The sequence below is a fragment of the Nerophis ophidion genome, linkage group LG26 (assembly GCF_033978795.1).
Source record: "Nerophis ophidion isolate RoL-2023_Sa linkage group LG26, RoL_Noph_v1.0, whole genome shotgun sequence".
NCBI lineage: Eukaryota > Metazoa > Chordata > Actinopteri > Syngnathiformes > Syngnathidae > Nerophis > Nerophis ophidion.
Window position 1 is genome coordinate 5,156,194 of NC_084636.1, and position 16,301 is coordinate 5,172,494.

Genomic DNA, 16,301 nt, shown 5'->3' on the forward strand with positions numbered 1-16,301 from the left:
AGTTTTGCATGGTCTTTAGTGCAAGTGTAAAAAGTCTGCAGTTTTTACTATAACAGTTACATGGTCTTTAGTGCAAGTATTAAAAAAAAACAGGGCTGCAAAATGTAACACGTGCAATTAATCACAAAAAATAAGGGCCTTAATGGTGCATAAACGCAGAAAAAAAGCACATGCCAGCGCAAAGATGAGCGGGAAGAAAATAGGTGACAATACAACACAACAGGACTTAGATAACTGGACAAGTAAAACGTTTAAAAACGTGCATTTGTGTCAAAATAGTATTGTCTTTTTCACAGATAGTTGCCATCATGCATGCAAGTCATTTACTGCAATTAAGCAAAATGCACAAATGTGATTATTCTAATTATTTATTCAAATACAATTAAAAAAAAATAGAGCAACGGGCTTTAGAATAAAATAAAGTGTAAAAAAATAAATAAGTGTTAGGCATGAAGAGACTTTAAATAAAGAATTAATAATATTAAGTAAAAAAAAAAAAGCTGCAATATATTTAAGGTAGTTTTGCTGCTGGAAGACCAATGATGCGTTCACGGACATGCAATAAGGCGGTATTACTGAATAAAAAAATATCAATATATTTTTTTAGTTGTTGTTGTCGTCGGTCACAAACCCCGCGGCGCAGGCTCGGCGTGCAGTTAGGCGCGGAGGAAACGAAGCTAAGATGAAGACGTCAGCCCGAGTGCGTTCAGGCTCTGCCTGCGCTTATGTGACAACTATTTCGCAGAAGCTCCGGAGGGGAGGCGGGGCTTCGGCGCGGTGACGTCAGCAGACTTTGGACTGAACCAAAAGCGCAGATGCCGGGGGGGTGTTCGGGCTAGTGCGATGTTTATTGTTTTGTTACTTTAACGTAAAATACACTTTTTAAAGACATCTTATGGTCAAGTGTGGGTGAAAATGAGTTTTAAGGACGATAGCGGTGAAAAATGTCAACGGGGAAGAGTTGAAAGTGACGCGTTGAGTTAGGCGACCTCTCCCTTGCCCGGAGACGTTGGTGCGGTCCCGGGCTCAAATTCCGAGAATTGAGCTGGTGCGATTCTTAGAACTGGTCTTCTTAGAAGTGGTGATGCAAGAAGTTTCTAGGAAAGCGCTACCAGGTGACTTTTTTTTTATTTTTTTTATTCTACTTTGGCGCCGGCGTTGTTGTGCGGTGATTGTAACGGGGGACGGCGCGCTTTCTGGCCCGGGCTGGCCCGCGCGGGACTCGGCAGGCGCGGCGCGTCCGGGGCCGGGGGAAGTGTCGGCTCTGACAGCAAAGCACCCGCGCACGCCGCGCCTCGCCCCGGCTGCGGTCCGCCCGGGTTCTCCGCGACTGCGTGGCCGTGCACGGTTGCTGTTCTGCGCTGCCGTCGCACCAACTTTGCTCGTTTTTTAGCGCCTTCATATTCTCATAATGTGTCTTTAGCGGTGTGGCGTAAATTTGCGCCTTTTTTGGGGGATAAAAAAAAAAAAGTCTTGAAAGTGTTCTGCATGTTTCTGCATTTTTTGTAGCAATGAGTTCAGTTTTGCATGAAAAAAACCGGTACATTTTTAAAGTTCATGTGTTGAAAATGATAAAGACTATAAATAATGTGCTAAAACTAAATACCGCATTTCCTTGAATTGCCGCCTCTTCTCACTCCAGCACTTACCAGAGGCATACGGTAAAAGTAAGCATGCGCTAATTATTTTAAAACCTCTTCTCACTCCGGCACTTACCAAAGGCATGCAGTAAAAAAAATTGAGTGTGATGTAAGCTTGGACCTTAAATCCTACTGAATAGCTCTTAATCTTCTTCCCTTTATGCGATTTCAAATTACCGGTGTTAAAATCAGCCTCCTTTATTTTGAAAATGATGACAAGGGGAAGTGTCACTGGTGACGTCACGAGTTTGACCAGGCGGTAATACGAAGTATGCGCTAATTATTTTGCGGTGCAAGTTTGACCCTGCGGCAATTCGAGGAAATACGGTATGTTTCTCCTTTATTTGACATAATGGTTGTGTGCCTAATGTAATAAGAAAATAATAACGCCGCTACGATAATTGAAAAAAAAAATCAATTTCATTTAAATCCTGCATGTTTTTATCCAAGCTTCACGGTGGAAGAGGGGTTAGTGCGTCTGCCTGACAATACAGAGGTCCTGAGTAGTCACGGTTCGATCCCGGGCTCTGGATCTTTCTGTGTGGAGTTTGCATGTCCTCCCCGCTACTCCGGCTTCCTCCCACCTCCAAAGACATGCACCTGGGGATAAGTTGATTGGCAACACTAAATTGGCCTGAGTGTGAATGTTGTTTATCAGTGTTGGCCCTGCGATGAGGTGGCGACTTGTCCGGGGTGTACGCCGCCTTCCGCCCGATTGTAGCTGAGATAGGCACCGGCGACCCCAGAGGGAATAAGCGGTAGAAAATGGGTGAATGTTTTTAATCCACGCGTTGTCAAATTTCGCACAAAAAAGTGGTATATTTATTTTTGCAATGTTTCCAAAATGACTTAAACATCATTGTGTGCAAAATTCTGTCACGCGCGTTGTCGCTCCGGCCAATAAGCTCGCTCTCTGCTTTTTAATTCATTTCAATAATTTGTTGTCCTCATCTGTCAGGCTGCGTTTGGCTCAAAGAGAAAGTGGAGGGGGTCAGAAGGGTGTTCACATAAATGCCTAAACAGCCTTTAGATAACTACATGGCGCCCTCTTGTGGCCGCTTGGTGAACTTCTCCTCCCCAGCCTAAATCCAGTGTCAGGATATCCACTAGAATTGCGTGTCAAGTGTGTAACTTTGTGGCCCTGCGATGAGGTGGCGACTTGTCCAGGGTGTACCCAAAGGAAATAAGTGGTTGAAAATGGATGGATGGCTGGTGTGTAACCTTGAAGCGTGTTTGCAGAACTCTGCAAGATGTCGTGCGCGGCGGACAGCTGCATACAGTTCACGCGCCACGCCAGCGACGTTCTGCTCAACCTGAACCGCCTGCGCAGTCGGGACATTCTCACCGACGTCACCATCCTGGTCAACCGGCAGCAGTTCCGCGCGCACAAGACGGTGCTCATGGCTTGCAGGTGTGTGCTCCTCGCCCCGGCGGTCTCGTCTTGAGTCCCGGCGGATGTCTAACTGTTTTGTCGCGTCCGCAGTGGGCTGTTCTACACCATCTTCACCGACTCGCACAAGTGCAACCTTAACGCCATCAGTCTGGACCCTAAGGTGGACCCGGAAGGCTTCGCTATCCTGCTAGAATTCATGTACACGTCCCGTCTGACACTCAAAGAGAGTCTGATCGTGGCCATCATGAACACTGCCATCTACCTGCAGATGGACCATGTGGTAGACACCTGTCATAGATTCATCAAATCCAGGTTAGTCTAGTTAATGTCTAAAGAGATCACATTTTACCACATTGGTGCTGAATGTTGTCTCTTGTCCTGCAGTGATCCCACTGCAAAGCTTCCCAGAGATGAGTTCTTGGTCAGTCCTCTAGTTTTGTCTCCGGACGTCCACGCGTACCGCCCTCATGAAATGGTTGAGACGTTGCACAGCCGCATGGCTCCGTTCAGGGATGCGCGACACTACGGCACTAACATGCTCAACGGAGTCAGCACGCCCAGCAACTACAATCTCTACGGGCAGTTCCCCATGCCAGGATTCCCTTTCCCTCTCTGTAAGCTGACTGATGCAAAAAACCCATTCGCTGACCTCTCACGGAGCGGGATACACCACAAGCACCCTCTCGATGGCGCCTCCATCAGCAGGGCCGAGTACGCCAGAGCGGTCGGCTCCTCTGCGTCCTCCGGCATCCTTCACGGTACTAACTTTGCTCCCAGGGAGGTGGGGCGAGACGAAGAGGTGAGGAAAGAAAGCCACGAGGGCATTGGCCTTCCTGTCGGCCTCAGTGCAAGGAAGCGTGTCTTCCCCGTGTTGACCCTGGAGCACCACAAAGACAAAGACCACGCTCCGCCATCTGAGGGGGAACTGGTGCATCATCACTACCCGCTGGGAATCTCCTCTGCCGGACGCAAGAGCCTCATGAGTAGCCCGCAAAGCCCACTTAAATCGGACTGCCAGCCCAACTCCCCGACAGAGTCCAGTAGCAGCAAGAACGCCGGCCTCTTGCAGGCGGCCTCCGGCGCGCAGGTTCTGCCGGGTAATCAGGACCCTAAATCTCGCAACTGGAAAAAGTACAAGTTCATCGTGCTGAACCAGAGTGCCAAAGAGGAAGAGGCCAGCCTGCGGGACCCCGGCTTGTGCTCGCCTCAGCGCCTCGGCCTGCAGTCGTACCTGCACCCCGGGGACTCTGAGAATCTCGAGTCACTCGCCATAAGAAAGAACGTTGCAGATCATCCTGTTCCGCAGACCAGCCGGCTGAACAACATCATCAGCAGGTAAGCAATGATCCACGGTTTCAAATCTTAATAGGGAGTTTTTGAAAAAACTTTGTGGCTTTTTTTGACAATCCGGACAAATATTTTTTTGTAAAACCTAAAGTTAGCAAGTAGGAAGCCTCTAGGGAAAAAGAATGCTAGAGGAATTGGTACTCACAGGTGAGTCCTTTAGTTTCCCCTTGGTGGAATTGCCAGAAGTGGGATGGGGACAAGTCTAGGAATTCCCTGCTTGGATTCCAGAATGTTGATTATCTGTGGATGAAGTTCATCATGATGTATGTGTTTTTGTCTGAAGTGCACTGGGTCACGCGGAGGGTCACCCGTCGCGCTACTTGAACCGACTCAACTGCTCGTCCTGCGGCTCTCAATCGCCGCAACACTCGGAAGTCTGCCCGTCCAGGTCGCGACTCTCCGAAGACATCGCCGAACTCCATTCTGAATACTCGGACTCCAGCTGCGGTGAGTCGTCAAATGGAGAGACGTGGCCTCATTCTGGCACGTATGGCGCGTAATCTGTGTGCGTTTTCTCCCCCGACAGAAAACGGCACTTTCTTCTGCAACGAATGCGACTCCAAGTTCGCCGAAGAGGAAGCGCTGAAGCAGCACACGCTCCAAGTCCACAGCGACAAGCCGTACAAGTGCGACCGCTGCCAGGCCGCCTTCCGCTACAAGGGCAACCTCGCCAGCCACAAGACCGTCCACACCGGTACGCCAGATCCCACGGGCGCCAACCCCAGCACCTCTTACATGTCTTTGCTCACCAGCTGTCGTGTTTCCAGGAGAGAAACCGTACCGCTGCAACATATGTGGTGCTCAGTTCAACAGACCGGCCAACCTCAAGACTCACACTCGCATCCACTCAGGAGAAAAGCCATACAAATGTGAGACGTGCGGGGCTCGCTTCGTACAGGTGAGCCTTGACAATTGTGTGTGAAGTGAATTACGTTTATATAGCGCCTTTTCTCTAGTGCAGGGGTCGGGAACCTTTTTGGCTGAGAGAGCCATGAAAGCCAAATATTTCAAAATGTATTTCCATAAGAGCCATATAACATTTTTCAACACTGAATACAACTAAATTAGTGCATTTTTAAGTATGACCAACATTTGTAGAGTATAATAAGTCTCTTATTCTTTTTAACAACATTGTTATTCTAAAAGTTAACCAATAATACATATAATACTTCTTACCATTAATGCGACATCGTGAAACAGGTGCGGTAGAAAACGGATGGTTGGATTAAAATGCATGAGAAGTTTTATGATTTGAACGTTATTTTTGAAACTGTGATTACCAGCGGAATTATTCATCGCTTATCGTGTTAAGCAATGTCAGCTAAGATTTATCTGAGAGCCATAGGTTCCCTACCCCTTGTTTAAGCATTAGACCCCTTTTTACCTGCACCCTGCCTCCCGCTGTTTCCCACATCTACAAAGCAATTAGCTACCGACTGCCACCTACTGATATGGAAGAGTATTACACGGTTACCCGGCATAGCTCGGTTAGGAGAGTGGCCGTGTTAGCAACCTGAGGGTTCCAGGTTCGATTCCCGCTTCCGCCATTCTGCCGTTGTGTCCTTGGGCAAGACACTTTACACACCTTCCCCCAGTGCCACCCACACTGGTTTAAAAGTAACTTAGATATTGGGTTTCACTTTGTGAAGCGCTTTGAGTCACTAGAGAAAAGCGCTATATAAATGTAATTATCTGAGAGCCATACGTAGTCATCAAAAGAGCCACATCTGGCTCTAGAGCCATAGGTTCCCTACCCCTTGTTTAAGCATTAGACCCCTTTTTACCTGCACCCTGCCTCCCGCTGTTTCCCACATCTACAAAGTAATTAGCTACCGACTGCCACCTACTGATATGGAAGAGTATTACACGGTTAGGAGAGTGGCCGTGTTAGCAACCTGAGGGTTCCAGGTTCGATTCCCACTTCCGCCATTCTAGTCACTGCCGTTGTGTCCTTGGGCAAGACACTTTACACACCTTCCCCCAGTGCCACCCACACTGGTTTAAATGTAACTTAGATATTGGGTGTCACTTTGTAAAGCGCTTTGAGTCACTAGAGAAAAGCGCTATATAAATGTAATTATCTGAGAGCCATATGTAGTCATCAAAAGAGCCACAGGTTCCCTACCCCTTGTTTAAGCATTAGACCCCTTTTTACCTGCACCCTGCCTCCCGCTGTTTCCCACAGCTACAAAGCAATTAGCTACCGACTGCCACCTACTGATATGGAAGAGTATTACACGGTTACCCGGCATAGCTCGGTTAGGAGAGTGGCCGTGTTAGCAACCTGAGGGTTCCAGGTTCGATTCCCGCTTCCGCCATTCTAGTCACTGCCGTTGTGTCCTTGGGCAAAACACTTTACACACCTTCCCCCAGTGCCACCCACACTGGTTAGATATTGGGTGTCACTTTGTAAAGCGCTTTGAGTCACTAGAGAAAAGCGCTATATAAATGTAATTATCTGACAACCATATGTAGTAATCAAAAGAGCCACAGGTTCCCTACCCCTGCTCTAGTGACTCAAAGCGCTTTACATAGTGACACCCAATATCTAAGTTACATTTAAACCAGAGTAGGTGGCACTGTGGGTAACTGGGTAAAGTGTCTTGCCCACGGACACAACGGCAGTGATTAGGATGGCGGAAGCGGGAACCCTCAAGTTGCTGCCACGGCCACTCTACCAACCGAGCTATTAGTGAGAGTACGTTCTAAGACTTACTGACCTTTCAGACCTAAGGTTGTTGGGAGACATACCAGAGACGATGGTCGCAGAGACGACTGGAGATGAACTGATTTTCACTGCCTGATAGTATCCTCTTACACTGCCTGTAAAAACGGACAACTTTCCACATTTTTTCCGGTTTGCGACCCTTAATAAGTTAAAGTAGCAATGATTGTCACACACACATTAGGTGTGGCGAAATTTGTCCTCTGCATTTGACCCATCCCCTTGTTCACCCCCTGGGAGGTAAGGGGAACAGTGGGCCGCAGCGGTGCCATCCATCCATCCATCATCTTCCGCTTATCCGAGGTCGGGTCGCGGGGGCAGCAGCCTAAGCAGGGAAGCCTAGACTTCCCTCTCCCCAGCCACTTCGTCTCGCTCTTCCCGGAGGGATCCCGAGGCGTTCCCAGGCCAGCCGGGAGACACAGTCTTCCCCGTGGCCTCCTACCGGCTGGACGTGCCCTAAACACCTCCCTAGGGAGGCGTTCGGGTGGCATCCTGACCAGATGCCCGAACCACCTCATCTGGCTCCTCTCCATGTGGAGGAGCAGCGGCTTTACTTTGAGTTCCTCCCGGATGGCAGAGCTTCTCACCCTATCTCTAAGGGAGAGCGGAGGAAACTCATTTGGGCCGCTTGTACCCGTGATCTTATCCTTTCGGTCATGACCCAAAGCTCATGACCATAGGTGAGGATGGGAACGTAGATCGACCGGTAAATTGAGAGCTTTGCCTTCCGGCTCAGCTCCTTCTTCACCACAACGGATCGATACAACTGAAGACGCTGCACCGATCCGCCTGTCCATCCCACCATCCACTCTTCCCCCACTCGTGAACAAGACTCCTAGGTACTTGAACTCCTCCATTTGGGGCAGGGCCTCCTCCCCAACCCGGAGATGGCACTCCACCCTTTTCCGGGTGAGGGAATCATTTGTGGTGATTTAACCCCCAATTCCAACCCTTGAAGAAGAGCGCCAAGCAGGGAGGAAATAGGTCCCATTTTTATATTATTTTCTTCTGATTTGGTCGGGGTTTAAACTCCCAACCTACCGATCTCAGGGCGGGCACTCTAACCCAGGGGTCGGGAACCTTTTTGTCTTAGAGAGCCATGAAATCCAAATATTGCAAAATGTATTTCCGTAAGAGCCATATAATATTTTTTCTAACATTTAATACAATGCGTGCATTTTGAAGTAAAACAAACATTTTTAGAGTATAATAAGTCTCTTATTCTTTTTAATAACATTGTTATTCTGAAGCTAACCAATTATAAATAAAATACTTCTTTCCATCAACGTGACCCTGCTGTACCCCAAAGGACAGCTGGGGTTGGTTGAGCCACCCGCAACCTTGAACAGGTGCGGTTGAAAAAGGATGGATGGAATAAAACGCATTGTTTTATTATTTGAACGTTATTTTTAACACGGTTATTTCCAGCGTAATTATTCATTACTTATCGTGTTAAGCAATGTCAGCTGAGATTTATCTGGGAGCCAGATGCAGTCATCTGGTTCTAGATCAATCAATCAATCAATCAATGTTTACTTATATAGCCCTAAATCACTAGTGTCTCAAAGGGCTGCACAAACCACAACACAAACCACTACGACATCCTCGGTAGGCCCACATAAGGGCAAGGAAAACTCACACCCTCTAAAATATTGAAGACATAAAACAAAAACATGTAATTTGACAAGAGTAAAACATTTGTGACGATCCATAGGTTCCCTACCCCTTGTTTAAGCATTAGACCCCTTTTTACCTGCACCCTGCCTCCCGCTGTTTCCCACATCTACAAAGCAATTAGCTACCGACTCCCACCTACTGATATGGAAGAGTATTACACGGTTACTCGGCATAGCTCGGTTAGGAGAGTGGCCGTGTTAGCAACCTGAAGGTTCCATGTTCGATTCCCACTTCCGCCATTCTAGTCACTGCCGTTGTGTCCTTGGGCAAGACACTTTACACACCTTCCCCCAGTGCCACCCACACCTGGCTCGCGAGCCATAGGTTCCCGACCCCTGCTCTAGCCCATGGGTTCTTAACCGGGGGTTCGATTGAACCATAGGTGTCCGGTCAGTCAGCCTCAGGGGCTCGGCGGAGGTCAAGACACACCCAAGTCGTCGTGTGAATAAAAACTTCTTCCTTCCGCCGTATTATGCATACCCCCAAACAAAGTTCCCTCTAATTCTCCATCGGTTTCGCAGGCACTGTGTTGGTTTTGTTCTTGGAACAAGACTATGTTCATGCATGGTTCATTTTGTGCACCAGTAAAAAAAAACAACATAACTTTGTCTTGAATTTGAGGAAAAAAACATCTTATTTTTCACTATAAAGGGGTTCGGTGAATGCGCATATTAAAAACTGGTGGGGTTAGGTACCTCCAACAAGTGTTTTATTATTATTCCGCACCTACGCGCTGTAATTTGACCCCCTTATCATGCTTCAAAACTCACCAAATTTGACACACATGTCTGTATAGCAAACCTTCCCTACATATTAAGCAACCAATCCCCCAAAATGAAAATTGCGCTCTAGCGCCACCTAGGAAAAAATTACAGACAAAACTGCATGTAACTTCTGTTAGGAATGTCATAGCGACATGAAACAAAAACTCCTATGTAGGTCTGACTTAGACCCAATTTTCATACACTCACTTCTTTCAGCAGAAATCTACAGGAAGTTGGCAAAAACCCCTTCAAAATAAAATTTTCGCAAAAAATGCAATTTTTGCCTCTTTGCGCTGTAATTTGACCCCTTTAAAATGCTTCAAAAGTCACCAAACTTGGCGCACACATCAGGACCGGCGAATATTGCGATCTAATGAAAAAAACAAACCCCAAAACTCAAAATTGCGCTCTAGCGCTATTTTTGAATAAAACACTGAAAAAACTGCTCCTAGGAAGAAAACACAGACAAAACTGCTTGTAACTTCCGGTAAGAATGTCGGAAGGACATGAAACAAAAACCTCTATGTAGGTCCCGCTTAGACCTACATTTCATAGATTGACAACCCCCAACAAAAATCAACAGGAAGTTTGCAATCCCCCCTTCAAAACAAAAGTTTTGTAAAAACCGGTCACCTTTCTTCAAACATTATCTCCTCTGAGTGCGTTTGTTGTTTTGGCTTCAAACTCGCACAGGAGAGAGATTGAACCCATCTGATTAAAAGTATAGAACAGAGTTTTGATAAGTTCTCAGGTTTTGATTTTACGCGCCTTCAAAGAACCGCTGTGCAAAGTCTACCTAAAAAATGTCATTTTTGCCTCTTTGAGCTGTTATTTGACCCCCTTAAAATGCTTCTAAACTCACCAAACTTGACACACACATCAGGTCTGGCAAAAATTGCGATCTGATGAAAAAAACCTAACCTCAAACCTCAAAATTGCGCTCTACCGCCCCCCTAGGAATACAACACGGACAAACTGCTCCTAGGAAGAAAACAGACAAAACTGCTTGTAACTTCCGGTGGGAATGTCAGAGAGACATGAAACAAAAAACACTATGTAGGTCTCACTTAGACCTACATTTTAATAATTAACATACTTTAGCAAAAATCAACAGGAAGTTTGATATTTTCACTTCAATACAACAACTGCATTACTTTCACAATGCATTAGATTCTCAAAATAGTGGCTCCAAGGCGTCTTCTACCGCTTATCCGGCCGTGGGTCTCGGGGGCAGCAGCCAAAGGCGGACCCGACCAACGCTGCTTGCAGCTTTAAGAGATCCACTGCTTTAAACATTAGGCCACTGAGTAGTAAACCGCATAGACACGGATTGATTGATTGACGGGACCAAAGTCTATCATAGGAGTATCAGAGGCAGGAATCGCGGAAGGATTGCGTTAAAGCGACCGACCATACCCCAGTGGAACACTCACTGGGCTTTGGGTCAAAAACCGACAAATACTCAGAATTTCCCGTTTAAACAAACGTGAGGAAATATGGTACCGTGCCCAATAAATGGGACCGTTTTAGAGTTTGCTAACTTGACGTTTGTTGGCAGGTTGCCCATCTGCGCGCCCACGTCCTGATCCACACGGGCGAGAAGCCATACCCTTGTGAGATCTGCGGTACGCGCTTCCGTCACCTGCAGACGCTGAAGAGCCACCTGCGCATCCACACGGGCGAGAAGCCCTACCATGTAGGTCACTACCACCGCCGTCACCCCAGACTCCTGAATAAAGAGTATGGACAACTCTGTTTTTTAGAGTTGGGGGCACTTCAGATAATCTCTTAAATAATCAGACAAAAGCCCCTCACGTGACTACAGGGCGACCAACTCTGAAAGGGAGTTGCCCACACTCTCTACATCAGGGGTCACCAAGACGGTGCCCGTGGGCACCAGGTCGCCCGTAAGGACCAGATGAGTCGCCCACTGCCTGTTCTAAAAATAGCTCAAATAGCAGCACTTACCAGTGAGCTGCCTCTATTTTTTAAATTGTATTTATTTACTAGCAAGCTGGTCTCGCTTTGCTGGACATTTTTAATTCTAAGAGAGACAAAACTCAAATAGAATTTGAAAATCCAAGAACACATTTTAAAGACTTGGTCTTCACTTGTTTAAATAAATTCATTAATTTTTTTACTTTGCTTCTTGTAACTTTCAGAAAGACAATTTTAGAGAAAAAAATACGACCTTAAAAATGATTTTAGGATTTTTAAACACATATACCTTTTAAATTCCATCCTCATCTTTCCTGACAATTTAAATCAATGTTCAAGTAATTTATTTTTTTTATTGTAAAGAATAATAAATACATTTTAATTTGATTCTTCATTTTAGCTTCTGTTTTTTCGACAAAGAATATTTGTGAAATATTTCTTCAAACTTGTGATTAAAATTAAAAAAAATGATTCTGGCAAATGTAGAAAATCTGTAGAATCCAATTTAAATCTTATTTCAAAGTCTTTTGAATTTCTTTAAAAAATGTTGTTCTGGAAAATCTAGAAGAAATAATGATTTGTCTTTGTTAGAAATATAGCTTGGTCCAATTTGTTATATATTCTAACAAAATGCAGATTGGGTTTTAACCTATTTAAAACATGTCATCAAAATTCTAAAATTAATCTTAATCAGGAAAAATTACTAATTATGTTCTATAAACTATTTGTTTTATTTTTTCAAATATATTTAAATTAGCTAGTTTTTCCTCTTCTTTTTGTCTGTAGAATTTTGAATTATAAAGAGTCGAAATTGAAGATAAACTATGTTTCAAAATTTTAATTTTCATATTTTTCGTGCTTTCTCCTCTTTTAAACCGTTCAATTAAGTGTTTTTTTCATCACTTATTCTCTACCAAAAAGCCTTACGTAAAAGGGAAAAAAATGTACGACGGAATGACGGACAAAAATACAATTTAAGTGTGTATCAAACTGGTAGCCCTTAGCATGAATTAGTATCCAAGAATAGCTTTTGGTTTCAAAAAGGTTTGTGACCCATTCTCTACAGCAGGCGTCAGCAACCTTTTTGAAAGCAAGAGCTACTTCTTGGGTACTGATTAATGCGAAGGGCCACCAGTTTGATACACACTTAAATATATTGCCAGAAATAGCCAATTTGCTCAATTTACTTTTAATAAATAAATCTATATATATGTATATATATTAAAAAAAGGGTATTTCTGTCTGTCATTCCGTTGTACATTTTTTTTCCTTTTATGGAAGGTTTGATGAAAAAAAAACACTTAATTGAACGGTTTAAAAGAGGAGAAAACAGGGGAAAAAAAAGAAAATTAAATTTTGAAACATAGTTTATCTTCAATTTCTACTCTTTGAAATTTAAAATTCAACCGAAAAAGAAGAGAAAAACTATCTAATTCGAATCTTTTTGAAAAAAAAATAATAAAATAAAATATATGAAACATAATTAGTAATTTTTCCTGATTAAGATTAATTTTAGAATTTTGATGACATGTTTTAAATAGGTTAAAATCCAATCTGCACTTTGTTAGAATATACAACAAATTGGACCAAGCTATATTTATAACAAAGACAAATCATTATTTCTTCTAGATTTTCCAGAACAAATTTTTTTAAAAGAAATTCATAAGTCTTTGATATAAGATTTAAAATTTGATTCGACAGATTTTTTAGATTTGCCAGAATAATTCTTTTGAATTTTAATCATAAGTTTGAAGAAATATTTCACAATTATTCATCGAAAAAACAGAAGCTAAAATGAAGAATTAAATTAAAATGTATTTATTATTCTTTACAATAAAAAAAATTTACTTGAACGTTGATTTAAATTGTCAGGAAAGAAGAGGAAGGAATTTAAAAGGTAAAAAGGTATATGTGTTTAAAAATCCTAAAATCATTCTTAAGGTTGTATTTTTTCTCTAAAATTGTCTTTCTGAAAGTTATAAGAAGCAAAGTAAAAAAAAATAAATGTATTTATTTAAACAAGTGAAGACCAAGTCTTTCAAATATTTTCAAATTCTATTTGAGTTTTGTCTCTCTTAGAATTAAAAATGTCCAGCAAAGCGAGACCAGCTTGCTAGTAAATAAATAAAATTTAAAAAATAGAGGCAGCTCACTGGTAAGTGCTGCTATTTGAGCTATTTTTTAGAACAGGCCAGCGGGCGACTCATCTGGTCCTTACGGGCGACCTGGTGCCCGCGGGCACTGCCTTGGTGACCCCTGCTCTACAGACTGGTCTCTGGCGGCATCTAGTGTTGACGCTGTGGTATTACTCTTCCCTTCCAGTGTGAGAAATGCAACTTGCACTTCCGCCACAAGAGTCAGCTGCGACTGCACCTGCGGCAGAAGCACGGCGCCATCACCAACACCAAGATCCAGTACCGCGTGTCGACCGTCGACATGCCCGCGGACCTGACCAAGGCCTGTTGAGCGGCCATCTTAACCCCTGGCCTCACTTTGACTTGTACAATCATCCAATCAAACGTTAGTGCCACACTGTGTTCGTTGGACTAATCTAATTGGCCGCGGTATGCCAACGCGTGTAAAACATTCGGAGAAAAAACGGGTTTCCACTACATGTGAACGTAGAGCAGGCGTCTTAAGTCACTTTACGGTTTTCTGTCCAAATAGCTCTATATCAGGGGTCTCAAACACAATTTACCTGGGGGCCCACTGGATGCAGAAACTGGGTGAGGCTGGGCCGGAAGAAAATATTTCAGAAAAAAAACCTAACATGCACTTTTTAATGAATTCACCTTCTTTGAATGGCTCACCCGAACTAGCAAAATACTACCCAACTCTCGCGATCTTTCCGGGAAAAACCCAAATATCAGTGCCCCTCCCGGGCAATCATTCTCCCGGATAACAATATTAAGGGTGTCCTCTACAACATGTCGTCTCGTCCACTTTTCCGCCATTAAAACAGTGTGCCAGCCCAGTCACGTATTGTATGAGGCTTCTGCAGACCCACAGAAGTGACTGCAAGACATAGTTGGTCAACAGCCATACAGGTCACACTGAGGGTGGCCGCATTAACAACTTCATCACTGTTACAAATATGCGCCACACTGTGACCTCCACCAAACACATTTTGGGAGAACATCCACACCTTAACACAACATAAACACAACAGAACAAATACCCAGAATCCAATGCAGCCCTAACTCTTCCGGGCGACAATAGGGGACGGGGTGCATATAGTAGCCCGGAAGAGTTAGGGCTGCATGGGATTCTGGGTATTTGTTCTGTTGTGTTACGGTGCGGATGTTCTCCCAAAATGTGTTTTTCATTCTTGTTTGGTGTGGGTTCACAGTGTGGTGAATATTTGTAACAGTGATAAAGTTGTTTACACAGCCACCCTCAGTGTGACCTGTGTGGCTGTTGATTAACTATGTCTTGCAGTCGCTTAGTGAGTCTACAGATGCCAAATACACCATGTGGCTGGGCTGGTACGCGGTTTGCACAGACTGTAGAGGACGCTAAAGGCAGTGCCTCCACGGTGCCCACTTAATATTGATGATTGGCTGAGTTTCGGGAGAATAATTACCCCTGGAGGGGCACTGAAAATTGGGAGTGTCCCGGAAAACTTGAGGGTATACAAGTATGACGCTGTAAAGAGTCATTCATATAAAACTTGCAGGCCGCACCAACATTACATTTTTATATTAAGGTGCGGGCCGCGTGTTTGAGACCCCTGTTCTATATAAATATGTATCTACGTGTTTCTAAGCTTTGAAGGTACGCATATAAAGCTTTATTTTGTCGAAGGGTGGAATGTAAAAAAAAAAAAAAAAGTGATTTTTAAGGGGAAAAAACAACAGTATTTTATATCAGAGAACTTACTTTTCTGAGAATAATGACTGACGGGTGGTGCGTATATTTTAAAAACGTGTACAGAGTCCTCTACACATTTTTAAGTGGCGTTGGAATTGGCTTTTGTCCAAACAAAGTAAAAAAACAAAAACAAAAAAAAAACATATCAAAGCGCTGCTGTCTGACTGCTTATGCATGAGCTGCTCCTTGGGGGTGACTGTACTATAAACATTGTGACATTATCGTGTATTTATACAAACTTGTGGGATCGTCCTCTGCTGGCGGAGACGATCGTCGATGTTGGATTGCGATTCGAAGTTTGTTATGACTGAGAAAATATTTTGCTTTTAATGTATTTGTAAAGATGTGTTTTTTCCCCCCCCCAAAGTTTACAGTTCTGGTCGTTGTTATCCTTGCGTACAGTTGTGTAATTGTCGGTTTGTACATACACTGTGGATTCTATGTGCCTTTTCTTCATGGCGACGGAGTTCCTCTTCAGCTCTGTTAAGGTACAAAACCACTCGTTATCCCACTTTTTTTGTGTGTATGAATGTGTGTGTGTGTATATATTTTTCAATGCTTGTCACCAACCTGAAAAACATGCAAAATACTTCACTGTAATTCTTCAGGACTTGTTTGGGGATTTTCTATCTGAATTGAGACTATTGTACAATGTCCTTGATGTATGAATGTAAAATAAAAGTCACGATTTATATGTATGAACACAAGCAGGGGCGTCTTTCTTTAATTGAAGTGAATTATATTTATATAGCGCTTTTTTCAAGTGACTCAAAGCGCTTTACATAGTGAAACACAATATCTAAGTTACATTTAAACCAGTGTGGGTGGCACTGGGAGCAGGTGGGTAAAGTGTCTTGCCCAAGGACACAACGGCAGTGACCAGGATGGCGGAAGCGGGAATCGAACCTGCAACCCTCAAGTTGCTGGCACGGACACTCTACCAACCG

At 44.0% G+C, this 16,301-nt stretch overlaps 2 protein-coding genes across 4 annotated transcripts in view; one reads left to right on the forward strand and one right to left on the reverse strand.

Moving 5' to 3' along the window:
* Positions 1–725, reverse strand: part of lpp (LIM domain containing preferred translocation partner in lipoma) — a 515,529-nt gene extending 514,804 nt beyond the window's left edge. For both annotated transcript variants that reach the window (XM_061888695.1, XM_061888697.1), the window contains exon 1: positions 632–725. The gene's annotated coding sequence lies outside the window, so the exon portion shown is untranslated. The remainder of the gene's footprint in view (positions 1–631) is intronic.
* Positions 1–16,061, forward strand: part of bcl6aa (BCL6A transcription repressor a) — a 61,101-nt gene extending 45,040 nt beyond the window's left edge. The window contains exons 1-9 of one of the 2 annotated variants that reach the window (XM_061888690.1): positions 989–1,115; positions 2,880–3,051; positions 3,124–3,345; positions 3,418–4,368; positions 4,664–4,827; positions 4,907–5,074; positions 5,148–5,278; positions 11,105–11,242; positions 13,807–16,061. In XM_061888690.1, the coding sequence (XP_061744674.1) occupies positions 1,085–1,115; positions 2,880–3,051; positions 3,124–3,345; positions 3,418–4,368; positions 4,664–4,827; positions 4,907–5,074; positions 5,148–5,278; positions 11,105–11,242; positions 13,807–13,950 (2,121 nt within the window). In that variant the 5' untranslated portion in view covers positions 989–1,084 and the 3' untranslated portion in view covers positions 13,951–16,061. Of the gene's footprint in view, positions 1–988; positions 1,116–2,879; positions 3,052–3,123; positions 3,346–3,417; positions 4,369–4,663; positions 4,828–4,906; positions 5,075–5,147; positions 5,279–11,104; positions 11,243–13,806 lie in introns of those variants that run through there. The other variant, XM_061888689.1, reaches the window with a different exon arrangement.
* Positions 16,062–16,301: the final 240 nt, after the last annotated feature.